We start from the raw sequence: 26306 nt of genomic DNA, 5'->3' as shown, positions 1-26306 counted from the left end.
GGCCTCCGGTGTTTTCGAAATTGAGGGGGGCTAGATCGGTGAAGTGTGGCGCTCAATACTACAGTAAGATCTTGGGCGCTCGGATGGCGCCGCTTTCATTGCAGTTCACACCTTTTTTTCTATGTGTAAGGTGGTCATGATGGCAGATCGTATCATATTTGATGACGAGCACTGATCCTGAGTAAATACCGTTTGCTGCTCGGAGCAGACACTGTAAGTTCACTCCATGGAATGCAGCTAACCGGGAGAAACACTGGTGCCCTGATCAGAACAGACTTGTGTGAGGCAAACTATGCCATTTGATGACGTGGATCGATCCTTGAATGTTCACACCAAGATGCTACTAGGAGTGTATTTCTTTTTTTTTTTTCTTTATCGAATCACACTGAACGGGAAATGTGGCTTCTCAGGACGGGCCTATCACAGCTATTTGTTGAAAACAACAGTTTGGATGGACGTCGGGCGGATCACCACCTGCACCAACTTACCGCTGGGAGCCATGATCTTCACGGTTTCTTCGCCATCGCCCTTGTTGAAGAGGATCGCAACGTACTGACCCTCAGGTGTCAAGAAGGCCGTCCAGTCCACATCGCTGAGTCGCGACGTGCTGCCACTGGCTGCGGTGAATTTCAGACGCACGGATCCGGGTGTAAGGAACTTGGAAAAGTGACCCATGACATAGTACATTGGCTGCTTGTAGATCTCGTTGCCGTTGGTTTCGTCCACGATAATCGGAGCGTCGACGTAGTTCTTGGCCCAGTTAGGCCCACCGTTCGTGTCCAGCACAAGGTTCCAGTCAGTCCAGCCAGAAACGTAGCTAGTAAGGTCGTTGATGATGTCTTTAGCGTAGTTGTGCGCTCGCCACCAGCCAATATTGAAGTTGCCGAGCTTTACACCAGCACCCGTGCTAGTGGCAACCCATTCGGGTATGTAGCCTTCGCAAGCCTCCGTTCCCAACATGAAAACGTTGGGATACTTTGTATGGAAGGTAGTGAGGTCGCTGAAGCTGCCGCCGATACCCAGTGGAAAGTCTGCGTCAGAGTACCAGTGAATGCCAACGCCGTCCACGTACTGAGCCGCATCGCTGTCTTCAAGTGCTGCCAGCCAGCTTAGCAAGTTGCTCTTGTTGTCGTCCATGATAATAAGCTTCAAGTTCGGGTGATCAGTCTTCAACCTCGGGCCCAGGTCTTTCTTGATGAAATCACGTTCGGTCGTAGTCGTAAAACGCAGGCTCTGCCAAGAGTTTAGCTTGATAAGAGGCTCAGAAGGCTCATTCTGCGTGGTCATGGCCCAGATCGAAATACCTTCGTTCTCGTACGCAGTGATGAACTTGGAGTAGTACAGCGCCAGTGCCTTCCAATACTCTTCGCCCGGACTGCCTTTCATGTGGCAGTTGAGTGTCGAATTCTCCTTCGTCATCCACACTGGCGGCGCCCACGAAGACGCAAAAATCGAGAGTTTGCGCTCTGTCATGCCCAACACGCGGTGGATCAGATCCAACTTGTGTGTTGCTGACGTCTTGTCGACAGCAATGGAGAAATCGCTCATGTCGAAATCGTCCACGGTGGCGTCGTAGGAGTAAATGCTGGTGGAGAAGTCGGTAGACGAAATCGGGATACGGCCCGTCGTGTACTGAATTCCGTCGGCCGAGTAGTAGGCATCGAGGATCATCGTCTGGATCTTGGAGTTCATCTTGTAGACGTTGATGGCTGCTGCGTCCGTGAACGCACCTCCGAATCCGATAATGGTCTGGTACGTGGTGCTCGCGTCAATGGTCAAGTCAGCGTCAGCCGAGGAACCCGCGACAAACGTAGCCGTCTCGTAGCGGAACCGCTCGCCGTCCCGCGTGGTGCGGTACACGCCCGCCTGACCCGATGCAAGCTTCAGGTAGTCGTTTGGGAACGTATCGCAGGCCACCGTGCTGTTGCAAACACACACGCCATCGAGGAACTTCTGGTAGCGCATCGACCAATTGTTGCAGTCGATGCCCCAGGCAAGCGGCAGCACCACTGCCAGGGCAACGAGCCCGCGCACGGGGAGGCTTGATTTGATCATGGCCGTTGACTCTTGCTTGATGTGAGTTGATGGGGGCCAATTCCAAAGTGAGAGCGAGTGGCCTCGAAATGCCTCGCGCGGTCCAAACGGAAGGACTCATCCCTGGACTATCACACGGCGTGATAGTTAAGCGGCGAGCGTCCGTCGTGACACGACATGCAATGGTGCCGGTCCTGCTTGAACAACCACGGCAACCTTCCTTACACCCTACTTAGTCAGCCTGCACGTCTAGGGACCGGCACCTTCCACTTCAACGATGGGGTGCGCCGTTTAACTCGGACGAATCATGAGGATGGACGATGGTCTGCTGTTCGAAAGCGAGAACTCTCCGCCACGCACTGCAACCTACTCGTATTGATGCCTGCAAGTTGCAGTGCAACGAGACCGCGAGATAAACAAGAACCGTGAATCTGCTCCTCGGTGTTCGAGAAGCGCGAGCCAGCCGTTCGCGATCCTGCCACACTTCAACCTGCCCATTCATGGGTGACGTGCACCACACAAAAGACGATGTGTACCACATCATATAGCCGTTACAGTGGACGTCAGCCATCAGGATCCAAATGTCAACTGTCGTTCACCTCCGTCTCCGTGTCCGCGCTGTAGTGGCAATCAATTCTTCTGCGTTGATGATGGCCCTTGCTCGGGCAGTGCAGTCTGGCGTCGCCTCCTGCCTCTAGGTGGCTCCGACAGTGCAAGCAATTCGCCTCGGCGCGACGTGTGCAACGCCTTCAACCCCCGCGAGGCTGAATCTGCTTCATGTGACACGCCCGGTGACCGATCGGGCAAGAGAACGCACTGAGCCAAGGTGGCCGCGGCGGTCTCTCTAGCCTCGCAAGGATACATCGCACGCTTTTCGCGCGCCGGAGCTTCATGACCGGCCGGATGCCTCTGGGCGGCACCGGCGCTACATGTATCTGCGTGTAGCAGTCGACTGCTGGTCCCCGTTTATCATTTCCCAACTCGCCCGGTCGAGACGAAGAGCGCTTTCCTGAGGTCTGGACGTCGGAACATGCTGGTCATCCAGCCCTTCGGCTACGTGCTGGCGCTGCTCGCGGTGCAGGTCGCGAGCGCCACGACCAACAACTGCACGTCGTGGTCGGAGCGCTACCAAACGGACCTCGAGGGCGTCTGCGTGTGCTCGGAAGCCACGTGCGACACCATCTACAACGGACACCTGCACCTGTCGGGCAACGAGGCTGGTGTGTTCTCCACATCCAAAGCTGGCGATCGCCTGACATTCTCGACGGTTGAGATGGAGACGGCGACTAACGATGCCGCAGACTTCGTCATCGACACCACCACAACCTACCAGTCGATCATCGGGTTCGGCGGCGCTTTCACGGATGCGTCGGCCATCAACGTGGACTTGCTGGACTCGGGTCTCCAGGACATTCTTGTGAACGCGTACTTTGGCGACGACGGCCTGCAGTACACGCTTGGTCGCATTCCCATCGGCTCCACGGATTTCTCGCTTACCATTTACTCGTACAACGATGTTGAGGGGGACCTGGCCATGGAGAACTTCAGCATTGACATGGACAAGGCCAAGAAAATCCCCTTTATTCAGCGCGCTATGAGCACGTCTTCTCGCGGCATGAAAATGTTTGCGTCGTCGTGGGCCCCTCCAGCCTGGATGACCACGGAAAATACGACCATTAACTGCGCAGTCAAGGGCTACCCTGGCGGCGAATACTGGGAGGCTCTGGCGCTGTATTACTCCAAATTTGTCTCGGCCTACGAAGACGAAGGCATCGCAATTTGGGCCATGACAACGCAGAATGAACCCACCGAGCAGTTCTCGTTCAAGAACTGGCAGAGTCTGCGCTTCAACGTCACTACCGAACGCGACTTTATCAAGCGTGACCTAGGCCCCACTATGAAAAAGAACCACCCCGACCTGAAGATCATCATGATGGATGACCAGAAAGACCTGCTGCTGGGCTGGGATGCCACGCTGCTTGATGCGGATTCGGCTCAGTATGTTTCGGGCGCTGGTGTTCACTGGTACAAGGACTTGGACTTCTTGATCGACACGGCCGGCAACTTCGACGACCTTGAGACTTTCCACGAGTCGTACCCTGACGTGTTTATCCTGGCCACGGAGGCGTGCGAGGGCTACCTGCTTGACGGTATCGTGACGGGTGCCGGTCCGACGCTCCAGAACCCGACCTATGCGTGGCAGCGCGCCCAAATTTACGCCCGCGACATCATCGGTGATCTTTCTCACTATGCGTCGGGCTGGACCGACTGGAACCTGGTGCTTAACACCATTGGTGGACCCTCGTGGATCGACAAAACGGTGGACTCGCCCATTCTCATCGACGAAGTGGGAGGCGCCGAGTTCTACAAGCAGCCTATGTTTTATGCCATGGGCCACTTTTCTAAGTTCCTCCCGCCTGACTCGGTTCGCGTGGCTCTGACCACCAGCTCCAGTGCTTCGTCAACTCTGGGCAACGTGGACAGTGTGGTGTTCTTGACCCCCGACAACCAAGTGGTCCTTGTTCTCTCCAACCGCGACAGCTCCGCACACGAGATTACGTTGAGTTTGTCTAGCCAGCAGCTTAGCACCAACGTCACGCTGGAAGCTCTCTCTATCAAGACCATTGTCATCGGTGAGGTTGAAGGAAACAGCAGCTCTAGCTCCGCCACCAGCAGTGCCAGCTCTGGGACCGACACGCCGAGCATTACGACCGCGACGCCGGTTTTCTCCACGACCAGCTCCAGCTCGACTGCGGGTACCGGTAGCTCAAGCTCTGTGACAGATACGCCTGGCGCCACGACGGCCACGCCGGTCTCGACTAGCGTTAGCTCCACGTCGAGTTCCGCCTCAGTGACACCCAGCACGACTACCCCTGCTTCGTCGACAAGCAGCACTGCCTCGGAGACTCCCGAGCCTACTACGCCGGACCACAGCTCGTGCTAAGGGGTCGATACCCATATGAGCTTGCATGCAAAAACGCTGTAGGTTATCGAACACCACCGGAGAATGCAGCGTACATATATGTCATTTGTTACTCATTTTTTAGTTAAGATAGCGAAGCTCTTCGTTAGGAGTTTCCGTGTCTTCATGAGCTCCTCGGAGCTTGAACATGTACCCTGCTGTAGTGTGGGAAGAGCCCGATACAGGTCAATGACAGGTCAGGTCAATGTAGGTCAAGTCACAGCTGTTGCATCAGATGGTGCACGACTATTGGAATACACATCAATCCTTTAAAAGTACTATTTAATACAGTACTACTGTACATGTGGAACTAATGTAACCCCACAAAAGTGTGGAAGTGCACCGACGAACACAAGCTCTATTAGAGCCGAGTCCTAAGAATCAACTCTAAACGTGCCGTCATCCAGCTAGCAAACGCCTCGTTTCCAACAATTTAATCGTTGAAATTACCATCGTTGGCATGATTCTGCTGTTAGGGTGTTGAAGTGTAGATGTAGCACTTTAGAAATGGTACCCCGGTGCGAATATTGCTCGGTTGGCCTTTGTGTTTGCTGTTGACGTTACTATAGATTCGCGCTAGTCAAAAATACTCTTATTCCGAGATAAGTACCCTCGGAAGTGTCTGACCTCGATGTTATTGTATAATAATAGCGGCCCGGGATTACCCCGGTCGATTCAGCGTTTTTGGATTCAATTTGCATCTTCCGCCACATAATTCGGATGAAGGTCCACCTAGCGGTCTGGTTTTATGCTGAAACGAAGGGCAACGCGTATGCCCGTGCCTATGCCAAGAAAAGAAAGCTCTTTGACTCTGACCAAAATCGTATTCAAGACTCCAAGTGGCTTCGTGGTCGTGGTGGTCAACGACTACGAGAAGCATGGCTGAAGCTTTCGAAAGCTGCTAAAAAGCGTTGGTTCGCAGCTCACCCGGATCATGATTTCAAAGGAGAGTCCAACGGAATTCAAGATGACAGGAAATCGAAAAAAAAACAGAAGGGGGTCTAACTTGACTCACTACTTAGCTTACACGTTGCGCAACGTGTATGAGGATGCGTAAGTACTTAGTAATTACTTAGGTTAATTATATTTGAATACACAAATATAAGTTAAGTAAGAAAGGATTCCAAGTGACTTAGATTAGGTAAAATGAGAACTGTATTGCTTGTAAATTGATCTTCCTCAAAAATCTGCTAAAAACTGTTTATCATCTATGAAAGGGTTGACAGCGGCTGGCTGTCAGAGCCCCGCTAATATGCATGTCTCTGATTGGTAGAAAGATGCTGCTTTCTACCAATAGGATCTTTGGGTATGTGTGGACCACTCATTGTGGTGGTCCACTTCAATGTATCCATTGGTGTGTCTTACACCAAGGTGAGGAAGTATCTAAAACTTTTAACAGATAACCTATCTGTTAAATTCACAAGTGGCTTGCAGCCACTTGTACGTGTAACCCCGTTACAAGCTCCGATGGTTTCAAAGCAAGAAGACCTCTTCTCGCAGCAAAGTGCCCGAATGGCAGGCACTTTGTCAAAGCTGGAACGCCTTTGTTGAAAACTTCAACAAGAGGCCGAGTGCTTACCGTGATCGGATTAAGCAAGCGCATGATCGCTTCGAGACGTACTCGAAGCGTGGAAAGCTGGAGCAACTCCACGTTGCTGCTGAGGAGGCAAACGTGCCGTGCGTTGTGCCCGAGGGCTTTCAGTGCACGAAGTGCTTCCCAGGCGCGGTCCGCTTGAGCGACCGCGACCTGAACGGGTACACGTCGTTCCGTGTGCCCGAGAGTCTCAAAGAGCTCCGTGCTAAGTTCTTAGCACGTGAGGGTTTGGGTGCTAGCGATGATCGCAGCGCTCGTACTACTTCCGCTGCGCCAGCGCGTACTGCTCCTCGTACGCCCTCACCATTTCCGGAACGTCCTCGAGCAAGACGTTCCGCGGCTCCCATGTATCTTGATGGGGAGGAAATCCTCTCCAACGAATACGAAAACGAGCCCCTTGAGGGTTCGTTTTCGGGATACTATGGTCAACAATCCGCTCAACAATCCAGCGGGTTGAGCCGCGGGCGTCACGGATCGGCGGTGGCGGGGGTGGGAACACGCCCCGGGTATGACCAGCCCCGGACTGATCAGTATGCGCGTCTCCACCGCCGGGTGACCGCCGTGGAGCGTCTTCAGGGCGCTGAGTTCGCCGCCCTGAAACAGGAGCTGGCGAACCAGAAGGCCCAAGTTGCGGCGGTCTCGCAGACCGCCTCGAATATCCAGGTCGAGCTGGGGACCCAGATGAAGGGGTTGCTCCAGCGCGCGGACGCGCTGGAGGAGAGGCTGCTCGTCGCCGAGGCCAAGTCCTCCGCTTCTGCCTCGGCTCTTGCCGAGGCTTCGGGTCAGCCGAGCTAGATGGCTCGTGCTGCAGGTATGGCTTCAGCCGTCCGACGTAAAAGGTCGGATGGAGGTGCATGCTAGACGGTATGTCTAGCGTGTATGCGTTGCCGTGCCGTGCCAACACAGTGAATGGCCCGATGAAGCGCGGAGCAAGCTTGCTTGCTCCGAAATCCGAAACTGCATGTTTAGGCAGGTTTTGAGTAGCTAACAAAACTAATGAACCAACTTTGAATTCATTTGTGTTGCCTCTGCCCACATTGTCTGCGTTCAGCTTCTGTTGATCAACAGAAGCTGCTATTGTGTCTTGGACAAACCGAATTACGGCTTGTCTTTTGGTGATGAAACTGATTGCATCCGAGCTGAAGTCATTCAGCTCGCTCTCCGCCAGAGGCCCGGCCTCTTCGTGGTTTCTTTGCGGTGTCTGCGCCCTGCGCAGACCCGTGGTCTTTGTTCTTGTTGTTGGGGGAGTCTGTGCCCTGCGCAGACTCATGTGGTTTGTCCATTGTTGCAGCTGACACTGTGCAAGTGTCAGCAGTTTTCTGCGGCTGCTGTATTGCAGTCGTAGATCCCCCCCACTTAACGTGGGAGCCATCACTCCGAGTAAACTCGGTAGACGTGGATGCCGCATGGCATTCACGTAGAACGGTGTATGCCCGGTCGAGGCATGCACTGAGTTATTGATGGCAAACTCTGCCATCGATAAGCACTCGCTCCAGTATTGGAACGAGTGAGCGTAGCTCTTCAACATATCGACGAGCACGCGATTCACGCGCTCGGTTTGACCGTCCGTCTGCGGATGATCCGCAGTCGACATGGAAAGCTGGCTCCCAAGAAGTGTAAACACTTCTCGCCTCAAGTGCGCTGTGAAGCGCGGATCTCTGTCCGACACGATGTCGGACGGCATGCCATGGTGTTTGAACACCATGTCGACGAACAGACGGGCCGTCTGCTTCGCAGTCACTTCTGCCGGCACCGCAGCAAGATGTACCATCTTGCTGAAGCGGTCGACGAAGACCACAACACCGGAATTCCCTCCGCTGTCCGGGGGAAGACCAAAGATGAAGTCCAATGACATGGACTTCCAACACTCCGACGGAATCGGTAGTGATTGTAACGGAGCCTGCGCGAATGGCGCAGGCTTTACGCGTTGACATACCTCGCAAGCACGGATGTACTTGCGCACCCACTTATACTGGTGATGCCAGTAGAAGTCGCGCGTGAGAAGGACGTATGTCTTCTCACGTCCGAGATGTCCCGCAGTCGGGGCATCATGGTATTCGTACATGATCCTGAGTCGCAGGTCATGGTCATTCGGTACGACAACGCGATCCGCGTTGTCGTCGACTGCATTGTAAAGAAGCAGTCCTTCGTGCACCCGATATCGGTGTGCACGCGCACGAAGGTGTTTGGGCAACTTCTGACGAGCCTTGTCAGAAGGTGTTGTGCCATAGGCCAACAAGAGCTTCGCGTCCGCGTCGTGCGCGTACGCGGCCTTCACGTCATCCAACAGAGACGATGTGGGTTTGCTCGATCGCATGACGTCAATGGCATTGACGTCAGCAGCTTCTGCGTAGTCCGGTCGACGTGATAACGCGTCGGCCACTACATTCAATCTTCCGGGTTTGTATTCGACCCGGAAGTTATACTCAGCAAAGAATGAGAGCCATCTCGTCATTCTTTGTGATATGTGTGGCGACTTCACTGCGGTGCGCAGTGAAGCATGGTCGGTGTAGACCACAAATGGTCTACTTCCAAGCAAATACACTCGGAACTTTGCGAGTGCATACTTCATGGCAAGGAGTTCCTTGTCATGCACCGGATAGTTGCGCTCAACTGGCTTCAGCTGACGCGATTGGTAGTAGACGACACGATCACGGCCCTCGTGATCGTGCTGCATCAACGCGCATCCGATCGCGAATCGGATGCGTCACACACTACGTGAAATGGGCGATCTTGGTCAGCCACTGCCAAGATCGGCGCCTCAGTCAAGCCCCGCTTGACTGCATCGAATGCCTTTTGGCAATCGGGTTTCCAATTCCACACAGCTTCTTTCTTAAGAAGCTGTGACAGCGGGCGGATCTTGCCCGCATAATCCTCCACGTACTTGCACAAGTACGTGGCCAAGCCAAGGAACTGCCTCAATTCCTTGACACTTGAAGGCGTTGGCCATTCGTTTATCACTCTGACCTTTTCGGGGTCAGGGCGAACGCCATTCGCTCCTACGAGACACCCGAGGACGGGTATCTCGCTCGCCCCGAAGATACACTTCTTCAGGTTCGCGTAGAGCTTATGCGTTCGCATAAGCTCAAGTAGCTTCCGGAGGTGCACCCTGTGCATCTCTACGTCGGTCTTCCCGTCCACAGCCCAGCTGTGGATGAATACATCATCGAAATAGCTCGGCGCGAAGTCGCGCACCGAGCGCAACAAGTGCGTCACGCACCTGTTGAAAGTCGCAGGTGCGTTCTTAAGCCCCTGTGGCATTAGTAGCCATTCCCAGAGCATGCCGCTTGGCGTGCTCACTGCCGTGAGAGGGATATCCCTCTCACGCATTAGGATTTGGTAGAATCCATCTCGCAAGTCGAGAGCACTGTAAACGGTGCTCCCGGCCATCGAATCGATGATAACATCTTTTCGCGGTATCGGCGTCTGCGCCGGTATCGTCGCATCGTTCAGCTTGTTGTAGGCATGAACGATGCGCCATCCGCCCTGTGCAGAACGTCGGAGCACTGTGCGGGAACTTTGATTCCCGCACTTGTCCTGCTTTGCGACGACTTTCAAAGAAGTCGTCGATCGCTTTTACTTGCTCTCGCGGCAGTGGCCACTGCTGCGTGACACAGTACTTCGTGCCCGGCACGAGATCAATCTCGTGCTGAATGCCCTTATCCTGCGGAAGCTCCGCAGGAATCTCTTCCGGGAGTACGTCTTTGTACTCCCTCAACAATTCGTAATAGGGACTCGACTTCAGCGAGTCCCAACCTTGTTCCTCGAAGTGCTCTCGCTTCGTCTTCGCACTGAGAGTGTCTTCACTCTCAGTGGTACTTCCCATGAAGAGCTGCCTCAGCTCTTCGCTCTCGCTCTCCGTTCTTTCGCTGTTCGAAAGAACGCAGACCTGCTCGATGCGTCCATTGTGCAAGTCGCGTGTGAAGCGCTTCCAGCTCATGGCTGGAAGCGAGTAAAACTCCGACGCCGTCGTCGGAGGATTAGCGAGTCCCATTTCGCGATACTGGAATCCAGTATCGGTGCGCGTCAAGACGCTTAGCGTCTCGACATCCGGCGTCACCGCCTCAGTCTGCCCAGCAGACTGCTCTTGATGCGTCTCGGTCCCGGACCGAGACTTGCGCAGCGTTCTCCGCTTGCGCCGTCTTCTTGTTGTGCGGAGCCCGGCTCCGCACAGTTGTTCTTCTGGTCCAGGCCCGGCCGTGGACTGTTGTTCGCCGGCGGACCCTGTCCGCGGGCGCGCGGTATCAAGCCCGGCTTGACCGCATTTTCCTTCGTGCACCCGGCTGCACGGTAATGTGTCTCTTCGCCGGCAGACCCTGTCTGCGGGCGCGCGATATCAAGCCCGGCTTGATTGCATGGCGCTTCGTCGTCCAGCCCGGCTGCACGACAGCATGCAAATTGCGTCAGTGCGGTGCGTTTGCAACCGTCCGCACTGTTTGCAGCGTCAACTCCCGGAGTTGACACGCCTTCGTCACCTCGACGCCATTCATTGGCGGAGCCCCTCTTGACCGAGGGTGCGTCGGCTCCCGGAGCCGACGCGTCGTTGTCGACCTGACCTCTTCGGGTCAGGGACTGTCCCTTGCACGCTTGAACGTGGGTGTTGGTTCCCGGAACCAACACATCTTTTTCTTCCGACGTCGGCAGCATTGCCGACGTGGGACTCACTTGTGCGCGCCCTCGCGCACTTCTTGGACACTCCGGGACAGCAGCATTAAGCGCTGTCTCGACTGGTGAGCCGCGCGCACCTGCTGGTGCGCTGCGGTAACAGGGCCATCGCTCTCTGTTCCGCTGTCGCGTCCGAAGCGCACGAGCGTGCGCTTCTTCCAGTCTATCACCGGATCATGCCGTGCAAGCCACGACATGCCCATTACCACGTCGAACTTATCGTCCAGGTCCAGGACGATAAAGTGTTCGACAAACACTTGTTGTTTGTACGAGAAGCGCACGTTCACGACGCGCTTCTCGGTTTTTACGATGGCACCTGTTGCCAGTCGTACCTCCAGAAGACTTCGAGGTGTATCTACCTCCTCGAGGTCAAGTCTCGGCAGGCTTCGTAGTCGAACAAAGTTGTTCGACGCGCCTGAATCTACCAAGGCTCGAAGAGAATCACTCGCTCTCTTCGAGTAAGCCTTCAAGATGACTAGGTTCGGCCTGTCATCTTGTTTCTTGCAGTGAGAGCTGGTCTCACTGGGGGCTGCAGTCCTCAGTGTCGCGTGCCCGATGTCGGCACGCGCGACTGCATTACCAGTAGGGCGCCCCGCACCTACTGGATGTTCGCGTTTTTTGTTGGTCCGCGGCGATGCCTGGCATCGCCACGACGGCCACCTCCAGGGGCATGAGAGCTGTGCACTCCCGTGCAAAGTGACCGATCCTTCCGCAACGGAAGCATCGCACGTTACCTCCCTGCTGCTGGTAACCTGTCTCGTAGTATGCTGACGGCACGTACGCCAGCCAAGACGTGGAGTCCAATTGCTCCCAGTAGATCGCCGAGACCAACATGCTCACGAGGGACTTCTTCCCAAATTGGTCGTGCAGGAGTTGCGCCTTCGCGGCTTGGTCCACGGCGTCCCAGAAGTCGACGCCGGCGCGCATCAATTCCCTGACGTCGCCACGGACATGCTCCCACGGCAGATGTCGGGGGAGTTTGAGCGCTGCCAGACGATCTGAGACCCGGGACGGAGATTCCTTGGAGGCGCGAACCTTCTGAGGCGAATGGGACGAAGGGTAGCCGGGCAGACTCATCCGATCGTTGATACGCTTCATCCTGAGGTGCTTGGATGGACTTGTGCTGGAAGCGGCGAGAAGACCTGAAGACTTGCTTGGCTGGGCTGGAGCTTTGGCTGCCTCGCCACCAGCCTTTCGAGCGCTGCTCAGCGAAGGAGTCCGGGCGGAGCTTGGCTTCTTGTTCTTTTTCTTGCTCGGCTTTGCTGTCGACGTGGCCTTGGGCTGAGCTGACTTGCCTCTGGGCTGCGCCGAGGCTTGAACTTGGATCGGGGCCGAAGTGGGAACCTGAGCCGATGTCGCTGGCGCCGCCGGAGGCACAGCCGAACCCAGAAGAGACGTCAACGTCGAAGCCGCGGCGCTGAGAACGATCGCGGACGCTGGGCTTGGAACTGGGTCGGCGGTGTTGAGTGGAACGTAGGGCCCACAGTCATCCGAAGTCTGGTCCCGCGCCGAGATTTGGAGCGTCGTCCTGAGACTGGCTGGGACGTCCGTCTGCCTCTGGAAACGCTGAAGCAGCTTATACAGGCGCGCCCAGTGCCCCGAAGCGCTGCAGTTCGCCATCAGGAAGTTCATCAGCGCCTCAACTGAGAACGGTACCGCGCTCAGTAGCTGGTGCTTGAGGTGCGTGGTGTAGACGTCGCTGGCGTGCAGGGTGCTCTGGCAGGCCGCGAGGTCGCTGCCACACTTCTTCAGCTGCCCGCAAAGCGCTTGGTTCTCAGCTTGCGCGTCGTTCAGCCTCTCGGTTAGCGCTTGAAGTAGTCGAGTCGGACTACTGGCCGGAGGTGGAGCTGGTGGCTGCGCCCTGAGCTGAGCCCGAAGCTTCTTGTTCTCGGACAACTGGAAATTGAGCTGAGCCTCGGCGGCCTGGAGCTCACCACGGACCACCTGTTCTCGCCCGGCTGCGGCAGCGTCGTACTGGTGGGAGCTTTGATAGTCTCGCATCTCCTGAGCGTGGCGCTCGCGCTCGCGCTTCAGCTCCACGGTCAGCCGATTGATCTTGGCCGAGAGCTGTCCGACTTGAATGTGGGTCGCACCGCCGGGACTGGGACGCTCGAGCGCTTGAGCGTAGTTCAGCACGCGTTGCAAGCACTGGGCCGTACGGACAACGCGGCGCGCGAAGTGCTCCACGCCGAAACATTGTACCAGGGGGACGGTCTCTCGCTCGAAGCGAATACGCGATCTTGGATCCGAAAAGTTCAGCGGCACGGAAGCGACTGGCTTGATCACGTCCTGCGATGCGGTGACATGTGCCATCCTGCTCAACGACGCCAATTCGTTGCTCGAGAAGCGCGTGACGTCTTCAATGCACGCGACCCCATCCAACCCATCAACGAGGTTTGCGCGGTTCTCGACGTCATCAAGCGTCGCGGGGACCCGAATGGTGGACGGCACGGGCGACGGGTGGCGTTGCGAGGGACTGAAGAGCGTGAACGACCGCCGTGGACCCGCCGGAGACGTCGCCGAAGGCGTCTGCAACGCTGGCGGTGGCGTCAAGGCTGCCGTGCTCACTGATGCGAGCGTCGTGGACGCGGAGGGGTGTGTGATCGACGTGCAGGAGCTCGTGGTGCTGCCGTACGGTGGCTGCGAAGCCGGCAGTGCCGGTTCAAAGCGCGGGACCGTCGAGGCGGATGCTGGAGTCGCCGGAGACATGCTGGAAGCTGCCGAAGATGTCGTGGAGCCCGTGTGCGCCCTCGTGGGGGTCGCCGATGACACGAACGCGCTTGTTGAGGTCGCCGTCGCCGTGAATACGGAGGCGAAAGCCGTGCGAGTGCTGCCGGAGGCCGTGAACGTGCTGCTTGTGGTCGTGGACACACTGCCAGAGGTTGTGGGAGCCGCAGGAGCGCCCCGCGACCCCGCGTCTTGTCCGCCGCCACCTTGCGATGGTGCGGGGAGTCGCTGGTCGTCCGCGTGGTCGTCGGCCATCCGGAAATTGTGCTGCGCGTGCCAACGCTGCAATGTGAAGTTCTGTGACCCCGGACTGTTCGTGAAATGGCTGGGCCCGAGGCCCGGGAGCCGCGGCAAGAGATATCGCGGCCGGGACGGGGCGAGTGTGGGCATCTTCCGGTTATGTGCGTTGGTGCCAACTCGGGAATGATCTCTTTGGACCCAGCGCACATAAGGGACGGTTGTGACGAGGTCCGAGCCAATTCTTGGCCAGGACCCATCAGTCAGAAGCCCAAACCCTACCACGTACCGACCACATGTCACTTGAAACGTGGATATTTCTTGACCAAAGTCTGGTTTTTGTACATACTTCAAGTTGTGCTAGCTACATCTGGAAACTGAGCTCTGCGAACGTCGAGTTGCGGCGACCCCAGATCCCCAGGTCTGAGATTTGAATTCGGTCTGGAGTCTGAGGTCTGAGAATCGCTCGAGAGGCCACAGATCTGAGGTTCCAGGCCTTGAATCGGACTCTGGGCGAAGAGCTGAGCCCTGACCTTCTGGGTCTGTGATTTGAAGCCCCATGGTTGCTTAAGGCTCAGACCCCAGGTCTCAGATTGGTGACCTCACAGTTTGGAATGCCCGGAGTCCTGAGACCTGAGAGTGGTGGCAAAAGTCTGAGACTTGGTGATTTGGAGTTCGGTATGAGGTTTGCCTGTGGACCAGACCCTGAGATGTGCAATCTGGGGTCTGGGAAGAGGGCGTGGCGTGCGGCTTCTGATTTCATCTCGGTTCTGGGGTGCCACAGCTGAGATATGGAGTCAACATCGTAATTTTGCCCCCAACTCAGATTCCCAGACTCAGAGTCCCAGAAGTTGGACCAAAACTGAGACTCGTCACATTGGTTGGACAGCCGAGATATGGAATCAACATCGTAATTTTGCCCCCAGCTCAGAGTCCCAGCCTCAGAGTCCCAGAATTCGAGCCAGAATTGAGACATGTCAAATCGGCTAGACAGCCGGGATATGGAATCAACATCGTATTTTTGCTCCCAGCTCAGGTTTTCAGCCCGGCAGTCCCTCAACTTGTGCCAAAACTGAGACACGGTGATTGTGGGCGCAAGTTGGTGTCTGGATGCACGATGTTCGTGAGGATAAGTGGCAACTGGTGAAAGACAGCTGACGCTCCGAGCCTAGGACGTGACTAAAAGCCTACGGCGTGCCTGCAGGGCCTGAAGTGCGACTTCGTGGTCTCGCATATGAAGTGGGTACACAAGCGATGACTACATTGCCGGTCTGGGAGCTGCGGGAGTTGCTCTTTGGAGTTGGCGGTTGCCGCTTGGAAGGTCACTCTGAAGGGTCGCCCCGTTGTGGCTTTTCGGTCCCTGTGTCAGGCACACAAGATTCGGCCTGACCAGTCGCCCATGGATCTGGGCCAGCGGGAGCCACAGGATCTTGGCGTCAACCGGATTACACCTGATTTGTACCCAGAGTAATCGGTGTAATCAGGTGATGACAGACCAAGTCCGCCCAATCCCGGCCACAAGATCCTGGCGTAATCAGGATATCACTGATTTGCACCCAGGTGTAATCAGTGTAATCAAGTGATGACTGACCCAGACAGGCCAATGGAAGGACGCCAAGGCAGCGACGCGCATTCACGGGCGCCGCCAAGCCAGTAGCTTAGTAGGTGTCTCACCCTTGTTCAAGGTGTACCCAGGATATGTTTGCACCCTTACTTGATAGGCCCTATGTATGTGCATGTGCATGATAATAATCAGAGTTTGTTTTGCCCCGAAAACCGCAAGCTGTGGAGTTCGTCTAGCGCCGACGGGTGTGTTGCTTCACAGGGACCAAGTCCCTGCTCCCGGCGGCGCGCGCAAGGTCAAGTGGAGTCGCTACGAGTGTTCTACGGTCAAGCTCAGCTAACTCCAAATAAATTCAAGTTCAACAACCAAGCCTTTTCGTGTTTCAGCCCGGTTTGCCTTCGTTGTTGTATTTCCACACGCGGAACATTGGTTTTGCTGGTTTTTCGTGCTGGTTGGCTGGTTTCCTGGCGGTGCTTCATATTTTCGGGCGGAAGGTGCTCCGCTCTGAGGTTTCGGCAGAGCAACACCTAGGATAGTGGTTTCTGGGGTTGCTAGTGGTATCCGTGTGGCGCGAATAGTCTGGGATAGTGGTTCCCAGCTTCACTGTGTCGCCTACATCAAGGTGTGGTGCGCGGAAGTCCCAGGGTGCAGAGCGAGAACCCTGGATCAAAGCAGGCTCAGACCGAGCCAACGCTCGGGGCCACTCTGGTCTGAGGGGCGAGTGAAGACCGTTGTGCGGCTCTCAGTCTGAGCCGCCGGAGGAAGTGTCGTGACTGGAAGCGACTCGAAGCCGGAGTCGCTGAGCAAGGAGGAGGCTGTTAAGGCCCACCTGAGAAGAGAAGTGGACTAAGTGTGTGTGGAGTGAACGTGTTTATATTCAAGAAAACGGGGCACAGCGGACTCAGCACGTGCGTACAAGGGCCTTCCAAGCAAGGAGCAAGCTTCGTCTGGGGGCATCTGGGAACTGTCGAGTTCGGAGGCAGCTGGTGTGGCCGACGCAAGTCTGGCCCACAGCGTAGCCTTAGGAAGAACCAAGTCAAGGGATTGAAGAGTGAGGAACACACGCCTCGCCCAGCTTGGGATCTGAGATCTAATCTCAGATTCTGAGTTGAGTGGTCTGAGATCGAGGTCTAGCCGCGAGGCTATTCCAGCCCGCATCGCCACAGGTTGACCGATTTTTCTTCAAAAGCTGCATTTTTGCTTGAGCACTTTGCTTCCTTGAGGCTCTGGATCGACATTGGTCTGTCATAGAGGTAAATTCCGTGTACTGGTGTAACGGGGTTACACGTACAAGTGGCTGCAAGCCACTTGTGAATTTAACAGATAGGTTATCTGTTAAAAGTTTTAGATACTTCCTCACCTTGGTGTAAGACACACCAATGGATACATTGAAGTGGGCCACCATAATTAGTGGTCCACACATACCCAAAGATCCTATTGGTAGAGAGCAGCACCTTTCTACCAATCAGAGACATGCATATTAGCGGGGCTCTGACAGCCAGCCGCTGCCAACCCTTTCATAGATGATAAACAGTTTAAGCAATTTTAGAAGGATGATCAATTTACAAACAATACAGTTTACCTAATCTAAGTCACTTGGAATCCTATCTTACTTACCTTATATTTGTGTATTCAAATATAATTAACCTAAATAATTACTAAGTACTTACGCTTCCTCATACACGTTGCGCAACGTGTAAGCTAAAGTAGTGAGTCAAGTTAGACCCACTACACCTGGTAGCACTTTGTAGTCCGTCCAATGACCGACTACTTGACGTTCGTACGCGGTGTACGAACGCGGAGCCGAGAACCACATGAGCACGGAGGTGCCCATGGAGAGCTCCAACACGCCTGCAACGCATGTTGCACGCGCTGACTGCCCCCACCTGTCTGACCCAGAGTGGGAAGCCCTCCAACGACTGTCAACAGTCATTGGAGAAGCGGCGATAGCTACGATGCTGCGTACGCTATCGCCGACGAAGCAACATGGTGTTGCTCTGGGGTTCATCATGAAGGAGCAGCGTGATGCTGCTTCCTCAGTGACGGCGTCATCAGGGACGACACCGCGTGCTCAACCATTAAAGTTGAGCGTAAGCAATTACGTGGGAAGAGAGGGCGAGCCTCTCCTCCGATGGCTTGTCGAGCTCGACACAGCCATAGCGGCTCGACGCATCGTCGACCCGCTGTCGAAGGTCGCGTTCGCCATGTCCTGCCTTGGCGGACGCGCAAGGAGTTGGGCGTATGGACGCCGACTCTCCGATCCTACGTGCTTCAGCACGTACGAAGTATTCAAAGAGGAGCTCAGACAAGCGTTTGAACCCCCGCAAAACGAGTTCCGGTCGAGGGCGGAGTTCCTCGACCTTCAGCAGGGTAAGCATGACGTTCATGCTTACGCGCAGCGCGCACGATACTTGGGTTCAAATATCGTGACTAACCCGATTGACGAGGCGACCAAGGTCGTCACGTTCATGAAAGGACTTAGAGATGGGCCCGTGAAGACCTATCTCTTCCGAGAGTACTCGAGTACTCTCGAAGCTGCAACCACCCTTGCCATGCAAGAAGAGTTTAGCCTGCGGCAGGCTAAACTCCATGTAAACGTACCGAGGCCGCAACCGCGCCCGGTAGCGAGGACGGGAGGTCCGGAGCCAATGGACCTCTCGAATGCAACGACTGCTGGTTACCAGCAGCAGGGAGGTAACGTGCGATGCTTCCGTTGCGGAAGGATCGGTCACTTTGCACGGGAGTGCACAGCCCTGGAGGTGGCCGTCGTGGCGATGCCAGGCATCGCCGCGGACCAACAAAAAACGCGAACATCCAGTAGGCGCGGGGCGCCCTACTGGTAATGCAGTCGCGCGTGCCGACATCGGGCACGCGACACTGAGGACTGCAGCCCCCAGTGAGACCAGCTCTCACTGCAAGAAACAAGATGACAGGCCGAACCTAGTCATCTTGAAGGTTTACTCGAAGAGAGCGAGTGACTCTCTTCGAGCCTTGGTAGATTCAGGCGCGTCGAACAACTTTGTTCGACTACGAAGCCTGCAGAGATTTGACCTCGAGGAGGTAGATGTACCTCGAAGTCTTCTGGAGGTACGACTGGCAACAGGTGCCATCGTGAAGACCGAGAAGTGCGTCGGGGACGTGCGCTTCTCGTACAAACCACGGGGTGTTTGTCGAACACTTTATCGTCCTGGCCCTGGACGATAAGTTCGACGTAGTAATGGGCATGCCGTGGCTTGCACGGCATGATCCGGTGATAGACTGGAAGAAGCGCACGCTCGTGCGCTTCGGACGCGACAGCGGAACAGAGAGCGATGGCCCTGTTACCGCAGCGCACCAGCAGGTGCGCGCGGCTCACCAGTCGAGACAGCGCTTAATGCTGCTGTCCCGGAGTGTCCAAGAAGTGCGCGAGGGCGCGCACAAGTGAGTCCCACGTCGGCAATGCTGCCGACGTCGGAAGAAAAAGATGTGTTGGTTCCGGGAACCAACACCCACGTTCAAGCGTGCAAGGGACAGTCCCTGACCCGAAGAGGTCAGGTCGACAACGACGCGTCGGCTCCGGGAGCCGACGCACCCTCGGTCAAGAGGGGCTCCGCCAATGAATGGCGTCGAGGTGACGAAGGCGTGTCAACTCCGGGAGTTGACGCTGCAAACAGTGCGGACGGTTGCAAACGCACCGCACTGACGCAATTTGCATGCTGTCGTGCAGCCGGGCTGGACGACGAAGCGCCATGCAATCAAGCCGGGCTTGATATCGCGCGCCCGCAGACAGGGTCTGCCGGCGAAGAGACACATTACCGTGCAGCCGGGTGCACGAAGGAAAATGCGGTCAAGCCGGGCTTGATACCGCGCGCCCGCGGACAGGGTCCGCCGGCGAACAACAGTCCACGGCCGGGCCTGGACCAGAAGAACAACTGTGCGGAGCCGGGCTCCGCACAACAAGAAGACGGCGCAAGCGGAGAACGCTGCGCAAGTCTCGGTCCGGGACCGAGACGCATCAAGAGCAGTCTGCTGGGCAGACTGAGGCGGTGACGCCGGATGTCGAGACGCTAAGCGTCTTGACGCGCACCGATACTGGATTCCAGTATCGCGAAATGGGACTCGCTAATCCTCCGACGACGGCGTCGGAGTTTTACTTCGCTTCCAGCCATGAGCTGGAAGCGCTTCACACGCGACTTGCACAATGGACGCATCGAGCAGGTCTGCGTTCTTTCGAACAGCGAAAGAACGGAGAGCGAGAGCGAAGAGCTGAGGCAGCTCTTCATGGGAAGTACCACTGAGAGTGAAGACACTCTCAGTGCGAAGACGAAGCGAGAGCACTTCGAGGAACAAGGTTGGGACTCGCTGAAGTCGAGTCCCTATTACGAATTGTTGAGGGAGTACAAAGACGTACTCCCGGAAGAGATTCCTGCGGAGCTTCCGCAGGATAAGGGCATTCAGCACGAGATTGATCTCGTGCCGGGCACGAAGTACTGTGTCACGCAGCAGTGGCCACTGCCGCGAGAGCAAGTAAAAGCGATCGACGACTTCTTTGAAAGTCGTCGCAAAGCAGGACAAGTGCGGGAATCAAAGTCCCCGCACAGTGCTCCGACGTTCTGTGTCAAAAAGTCACAGGGCGGATGGCGCATCGTTCATGCCTACAACAAGCTGAACGATGCGACGATACCGGCGCAGACGCCGATACCGCGAAAAGATGTTATCATCGATTCGATGGCCGGGAGCACCGTTTACAGTGCTCTCGACTTGCGAGATGGATTCTACCAAATCCTAATGCATGAGAGGGATATCCCTCTCACGGCAGTGAGCACGCCAAGCGGCATGCTCTGGGAATGGCTACTAATGCCACAGGGGCTTAAGAACGCCCCTGCGACTTTCAACAGGTGCGTGACGCACTTGTTGCGCTCGGTGCGCGACTTCGCGCCGAGCTATTTCGATGATGTATTCATCCACAGCTGGGCTGTGGACGGGAAGACCGACGTAGAGATGCACAGGGTGCACCTCCGGAAGCTACTTGAGCTTATGCGAACGCATAAGCTCTACGCGAACCTGAAGAAGTGTATCTTCGGGGCGAGCGAGATACCCGTCCTCGGGTGTCTCGTAGGAGCGAATGGCGTTCGCCCTGACCCCGAAAATGTCAGAGTGATAAACGAATGGCCAACGCCTTCAAGTGTCAAGGAACTGAGGCAGTTCCTTGGCTTGGCCACGTACTTGTGCAAGTACGTGGAGGATTATGCGGGCAAGATCCACCCGCTGTCACAGCTTCTTAAGAAAGAAGCTGTGTGGAATTGGAAACCCGATTGCCAAAAGGCATTCGATGCAGTCAAGCGGGGCTTGACTGAGGCGCCGATCTTGGCAGTGGCTGACCAAGATCGCCCATTTCACGTAGTATGTGACGCATCCGATTCGCGATCGGATGCGCGTTGATGCAGCACGATCAAGAGGGCCGTGATCGTGTCGTCTACTACCAATCGCGTCAGCTGAAGCCAGCTGAGCGCAACTATCCGGTGCATGACAAGGAACGCCTTGCCATGAAGTACGCACTCGCAAAGTTCCGAGTGTATTTGCTTGGAAGTAGACCATTTGTGGTCTACACCGACCATGCTTCACTGCGCACCGCAGTGAAGTCGCCACACATATCACAAAGAATGGCGAGATGGCTCTCATTCTTTGCGGAGTATAACTTCCGGGTCGAATACAAACCCGGAAGATTGAATGTAGTGGCCGACGCGTTATCACGTCGACCGGACTACGCAGAAGCTTCTGACGTCAATGCCATTGACGTCATGCGATCGAGCAAACCCACATCGTCTCTGTTGGATGACGTGAAGGCCGCGTACGCGCACGACGCGGACGCGAAGCTCTTGTTGGCCTATGGCACAACACCTTCTGACAAGGCTCGTCAGAAGTTGCCCAAACACCTTCGTGCGCGTGCACACCGATATCGGGTGCACGAAGGACTGCTTCTTTACAATGCAGTCGACGACAACGCGGATCGCGTTGTCGTACCGAATGACCATGACCTGCGACTCAGGATCATGTACGAATACCATGATGCCCCGACTGCGGGACATCTCGGACGTGAGAAGACATACGTCCTTCTCACGCGCGACTTCTACTGGCATCACCAGTATAAGTGGGTGCGCAAGTACATCCGTGCTTGCGAGGTATGTCAACGCGTAAAGCCTGCGCCATTCGCGCAGGCTCCGTTACAATCACTACCGATTCCGTCGGAGTGTTGGAAGTCCATGTCATTGGACTTCATCTTTGGTCTTCCCCCGGACAGCGGAGGGAATTCCGGTGTTGTGGTCTTCGTCGACCGCTTCAGCAAGATGGTACATCTTGCTGCGGTGCCGGCAGAAGTGACTGCGAAGCAGACGGCCCGTCTGTTCGTCGACATGGTGTTCAAACACCATAGCATGCCGTCCGACATCGTGTCGGACAGAGATCCGCGCTTCACAGCGCACTTGAGGCGAGAAGTGTTTACACTTCTTGGGAGCCAGCTTTCCATGTCGACTGCGGATCATCCGCAGACGGACGGTCAAACCGAGCGCGTGAATCGCGTGCTCGTCGATATGTTGAAGAGCTACGCTCACTCGTTCCAATACTGGAGCGAGTGCTTATCGATGGCAGAGTTTGCCATCAATAACTCAGTGCATGCCTCGACCGGGCATACACCGTTCTACGTGAATGCCATGCGGCATCCACGTCTACCGAGTTTACTCGGAGTGATGGCTCCCACGTTAAGTGGGGGGGGGGATCTACGACTGCAATACAGCAGCCGCAGAAAACTGCTGACACTTGCACAGTGTCAGCTGCAACAATGGACAAACCACATGAGTCTGCGCAGGGCACAGACTCCCCCAACAACAAGAACAAAGACCACGGGTCTGCGCAGGGCGCAGACACCGCAAAGAACCACGAAGAGGCCGGGCCTCTAGCGGAGAGCGAGCTGAATGACTTCAGCTCGGATGCAATCAGTTTCATCACCAAAAGACAAGCCGTAATTCGGTTTGTCCAAGACACAATAGCAGCTTCTGTTGATCAACAGAAGCTGAACGCAGACAATGTGGGCAGAGGCAACACAAATGAATTCAAAGTTGGTTCATTAGTTTTGTTAGCTACTCAAAACCTGCCTAAACATGCAGTTTCGGATTTCGGAGCAAGCAAGCTTGCTCCGCGCTTCATCGGGCCATTCACTGTGTTGGCACGGCACGGCAACGCATACACGCTAGACATACCGTCTAGCATGCACCTCCATCCGACCTTTTACGTCGGACGGCTGAAGCCATACCTGCAGCACGAGCCATCTAGCTCGGCTGACCCGAAGCCTCGGCAAGAGCCGAGGCAGAAGCGGAGGACTTGGCCTCGGCGACGAGCAGCCTCTCCTCCAGCGCGTCCGCGCGCTGGAGCAACCCCTTCATCTGGGTCCCCAGCTCGACCTGGATATTCGAGGCGGTCTGCGAGACCGCCGCAACTTGGGCCTTCTGGTTCGCCAGCTCCTGTTTCAGGGCGGCGAACTCAGCGCCCTGAAGACGCTCCACGGCGGTCACCCGGCGGTGGAGACGCGCATACTGATCAGTCCGGGGCTGGTCATACCCGGGGCGTGTTCCCACCCCCGCCACCGCCGATCCGTGACGCCCGCGGCTCAACCCGCTGGATTGTTGAGCGGATTGTTGACCATAGTATCCCGAAAACGAACCCTCAAGGGGCTCGTTTTCGTATTCGTTGGAGAGGATTTCCTCCCCATCAAGATACATGGGAGCCGCGGAACGTCTTGCTCGAGGACGTTCCGGAAATGGTGAGGGCGTACGAGGAGCAGTACGCGCTGGCGCAGCGGAAGTAGTACGAGCGCTGCGATCATCGCTAGCACCCAAACCCTCACGTGCTAAGAACTTAGCACGGAGCTCTTTGAGACTCTCGGGCACACGGAACGACGTGTACCCGTTCAGGTCGCGGTCGCTCAAGCGGACCGCGCCTGGGAAGCACTTCGTGCACTGAAAGCCCTCGGGCACAACGCACGGCACGTTTGCCTCCTCAGCAGCAACGTGGAGTTGCTCCAGCTTTCCACGCTTCGAGTACGTCTCGAAGCGATCATGCGCTTGCTTAATCCGATCACGGTAAGCACTCGGCCTCTTGTTGAAGTTTTCAACAAAGGCGTTCCAGCTTTGACAAAGTGCCTGCCATTCGGGCACTTTGCTGCGAGAAGAGGTCTTCTTACTTTGAAACCATCGGAGCTCATGAAAGAGTCCGATGTAGTAATCGCGCCTTTGATGCGTTTCCGCATCAAAGTGCAGCTCGGCAGCCACAGCGTCATCTTTGATGGCGCTGCATACGTACAGCGGCACCTCATTCGGAGGTACCGAGTTCCCATACCGGTCCGCGATCTCGGACGCGGACGGCGTCCACGGATCGCGCGCTGCAGGCGCAGCGCGCGGGGAGCCTTGAGCTTTGACATCACGCGCTGCAGCTGCAGCGCGCGGAGTACTGAGAGCCCCAGCGGAAGCGAGTGGGGTATCGCTCTCAGTACGCAACGCTTCGAACTCGAAGCGTCCGATTCGTCCCCTTCACGCGGGCGAATGTTCTTGGCATGAGGGTCGAGCGATTCGCTCGACACTGCGTCTGTGCGCTTCGAGGGCGAGTCCTCCTCGCCCTCCATATCTTCATCGTCGTCGTCGAAGTCGACGACGTCGCCGTACTTCGCCTTCTGGCGTTCGAAGTAGTCGTCGATGGAGAGATGACTCCCCACCGACTTTGTGGACTTCTTCTGAGGCGCGCTTATCGTTGAATGAGCGCGGATTTCTTCTCCAAACGCGGAGAATTGACGAATGGTCAATTCCGAAGATTGACGTGCGGGGACCCCGCGCGTTTAACCTTAAGGGGGGGATGGTGTAACGGGGTTACACGCACAAGTGGCTGCAAGCCACTTGTGAATTTAACAGATAGGATATCTGTTAAAAGTTTTAGATACTTCCTCACCTTGGTGTAAGACACACCAATGGATACATTGAAGTGGGCCACCACAGTGAGTGGTCCACACATACCCAAAGATCCTATTGGTAGAAAGCAGCATCTTTCTACCAATCAGAGACATGCATATTAGCGGGGCTCTGACAGCCAGCCGCTACCAACCCTTTCATAGATGATAAACCGTTTTTAGCAGTTCTAGGAGGAAAATCAATTCACAAACAATACAGTTCTCATTTTACCTAATCTAAGTCACTTGGAATCCTATCTTATTATAACTTATATTTGTGTATTCAAATATAATTAACCTAAGAAATTACTAAGTACTTACGCTTCCTCATACACGTTGCGCAACGTGTAAGCTAAGGTAGTGAGTCAAGTTAGACCCACTACACACCTCGTCCCGGCGAATCGGCTCGATATTCCAGATAACTGCTGGAAATCTTTCTATCCAGGTTTTTTCAAAGTATCTCCAGAATTTTGCCCATGGAGAAGATGAAAGAGAAGTACCCCCCGCCGCACATTATCGGGCAATCGTAGATTTAACCCACGCAATACCCTTGGGTTTGACCTGTTCCTGCTTAATCACGGTGAGCATATCCAGCACGCCAGCTCTCATGGCGATCTTGCATTCACGATCCGAAATGCCATACGATTTCATTTTGCGTCTGCAAGCCTGTTTAAAGTGAAACAAGCAGCCAACAATGTTTGCGTCAGGGAAATGATCCCGGATCGCCCGAATCAATCCCGCTTCAAAATCACAGTAGATGAATTCCGGATCCATAGCGTAGTCAGTCTCGTCCAACACCAATCTCATTGCGCGAAAATACATCGCATATTTCTTGGATGTACACAAAACGAAAGCATCCGGGAAGTATGCCTTCGTGGGACGATCATACGTCGAAAAAATCACGCACTGTTTAAACTTTGGGGGAACTGTTCGAAACGTACCATCTACAAACACGTTTGTCTTCTTCTGCTTAAGCATGTTCAATAGTGAGGGATGGCCCCAACCCAACAACCGCTCACGTTTTTTGCTTTGCTTGTCGTAGTACGAGTAGTGGAACATCATGAAGTTTGTTTCAGTAGCTGCTCCCGAGTCGTCCAGAACTTGACACCACGGTGAAGTCTCAATTTGACCGTAGACCGACCCGCCAAACCCCTCGGTACGGGCACTGTTTACTCGGAGCAAGACCTCTTCCCTACGCAAACCGGTAAAAGATACGTTCGTATCTGCAATTCCGTAAAACTTAGCTCGCACTGCGTCCACGATTGCGTTCCGGGTTGCGGTAGAAGTCACAGCCAGATGATCAACGTACCGCTTCATTTCTTCAGATACGTCAACATGTGTGTTAGGAGGTGAAGATTCATTTCCATCGGGGAGTGCACCACGACCACATGTGTGCGGCTCGAAGTTAATGTACCGCTCGACACTAACCACATACTGACATTTTCCCTTGTAACCATGACGACCCCGGTAATGACTACAGCGCAAGAATATTTTGTTTCGATTCTTGTTCGATATCGTGTATTTGTATCCACCAACCCACACATTTGTTCGT

General features: G+C 55.4%; 4 protein-coding genes across 4 annotated transcripts; 2 read left to right on the top strand and 2 right to left on the bottom strand.

Annotated features, from left to right (window-relative positions):
- Nucleotides 1-426: 426 nt before the first annotated feature.
- Nucleotides 427-1965, bottom strand: IUM83_16602 (putative glycosyl hydrolase family 30 protein; the record flags this gene model as incomplete). Its single annotated transcript, XM_067941496.1, has 1 exon — nt 427-1965. One exon carries the CDS (start codon nt 1963-1965, stop codon nt 427-429), a length of 1539 nt encoding a protein of 512 aa, XP_067783204.1.
- A 1099-nt stretch (nt 1966-3064) lies between these two features.
- On the top strand, nt 3065-4978 carry IUM83_16601 (putative glycosyl hydrolase family 30 protein; the record flags this gene model as incomplete). Its single annotated transcript, XM_067941495.1, has 1 exon — nt 3065-4978. The coding sequence occupies one exon, from the start codon at nt 3065-3067 to the stop codon at nt 4976-4978; it is 1914 nt and encodes a 637-aa protein (XP_067783205.1).
- Nucleotides 4979-5213: 235 nt separating this feature from the next.
- IUM83_16600 (Eukaryotic/viral aspartic protease) lies at nt 5214-13568 on the bottom strand (the record flags this gene model as incomplete). Its single annotated transcript, XM_067941494.1, has 2 exons — nt 5214-5242; nt 11990-13568. The coding sequence occupies 2 exons, from the start codon at nt 13566-13568 to the stop codon at nt 5214-5216; spliced, it is 1608 nt and encodes a 535-aa protein (XP_067783197.1).
- A 124-nt stretch (nt 13569-13692) lies between these two features.
- On the top strand, nt 13693-14285 carry IUM83_16599 (uncharacterized protein; the record flags this gene model as incomplete). Its single annotated transcript, XM_067941493.1, has 2 exons — nt 13693-14136; nt 14208-14285. The coding sequence occupies 2 exons, from the start codon at nt 13693-13695 to the stop codon at nt 14283-14285; spliced, it is 522 nt and encodes a 173-aa protein (XP_067783251.1).
- Nucleotides 14286-26306: the final 12021 nt, after the last annotated feature.

This window comes from Phytophthora cinnamomi (assembly GCF_018691715.1).
Source record: "Phytophthora cinnamomi strain GKB4 chromosome Unknown Contig100, whole genome shotgun sequence".
NCBI classification, from domain to species: Eukaryota; Oomycota; class Peronosporomycetes; order Peronosporales; family Peronosporaceae; genus Phytophthora; species Phytophthora cinnamomi.
Note: the sequence above shows the minus strand (reverse complement) of the source record. Positions and strands in the feature narration are given on the sequence as shown.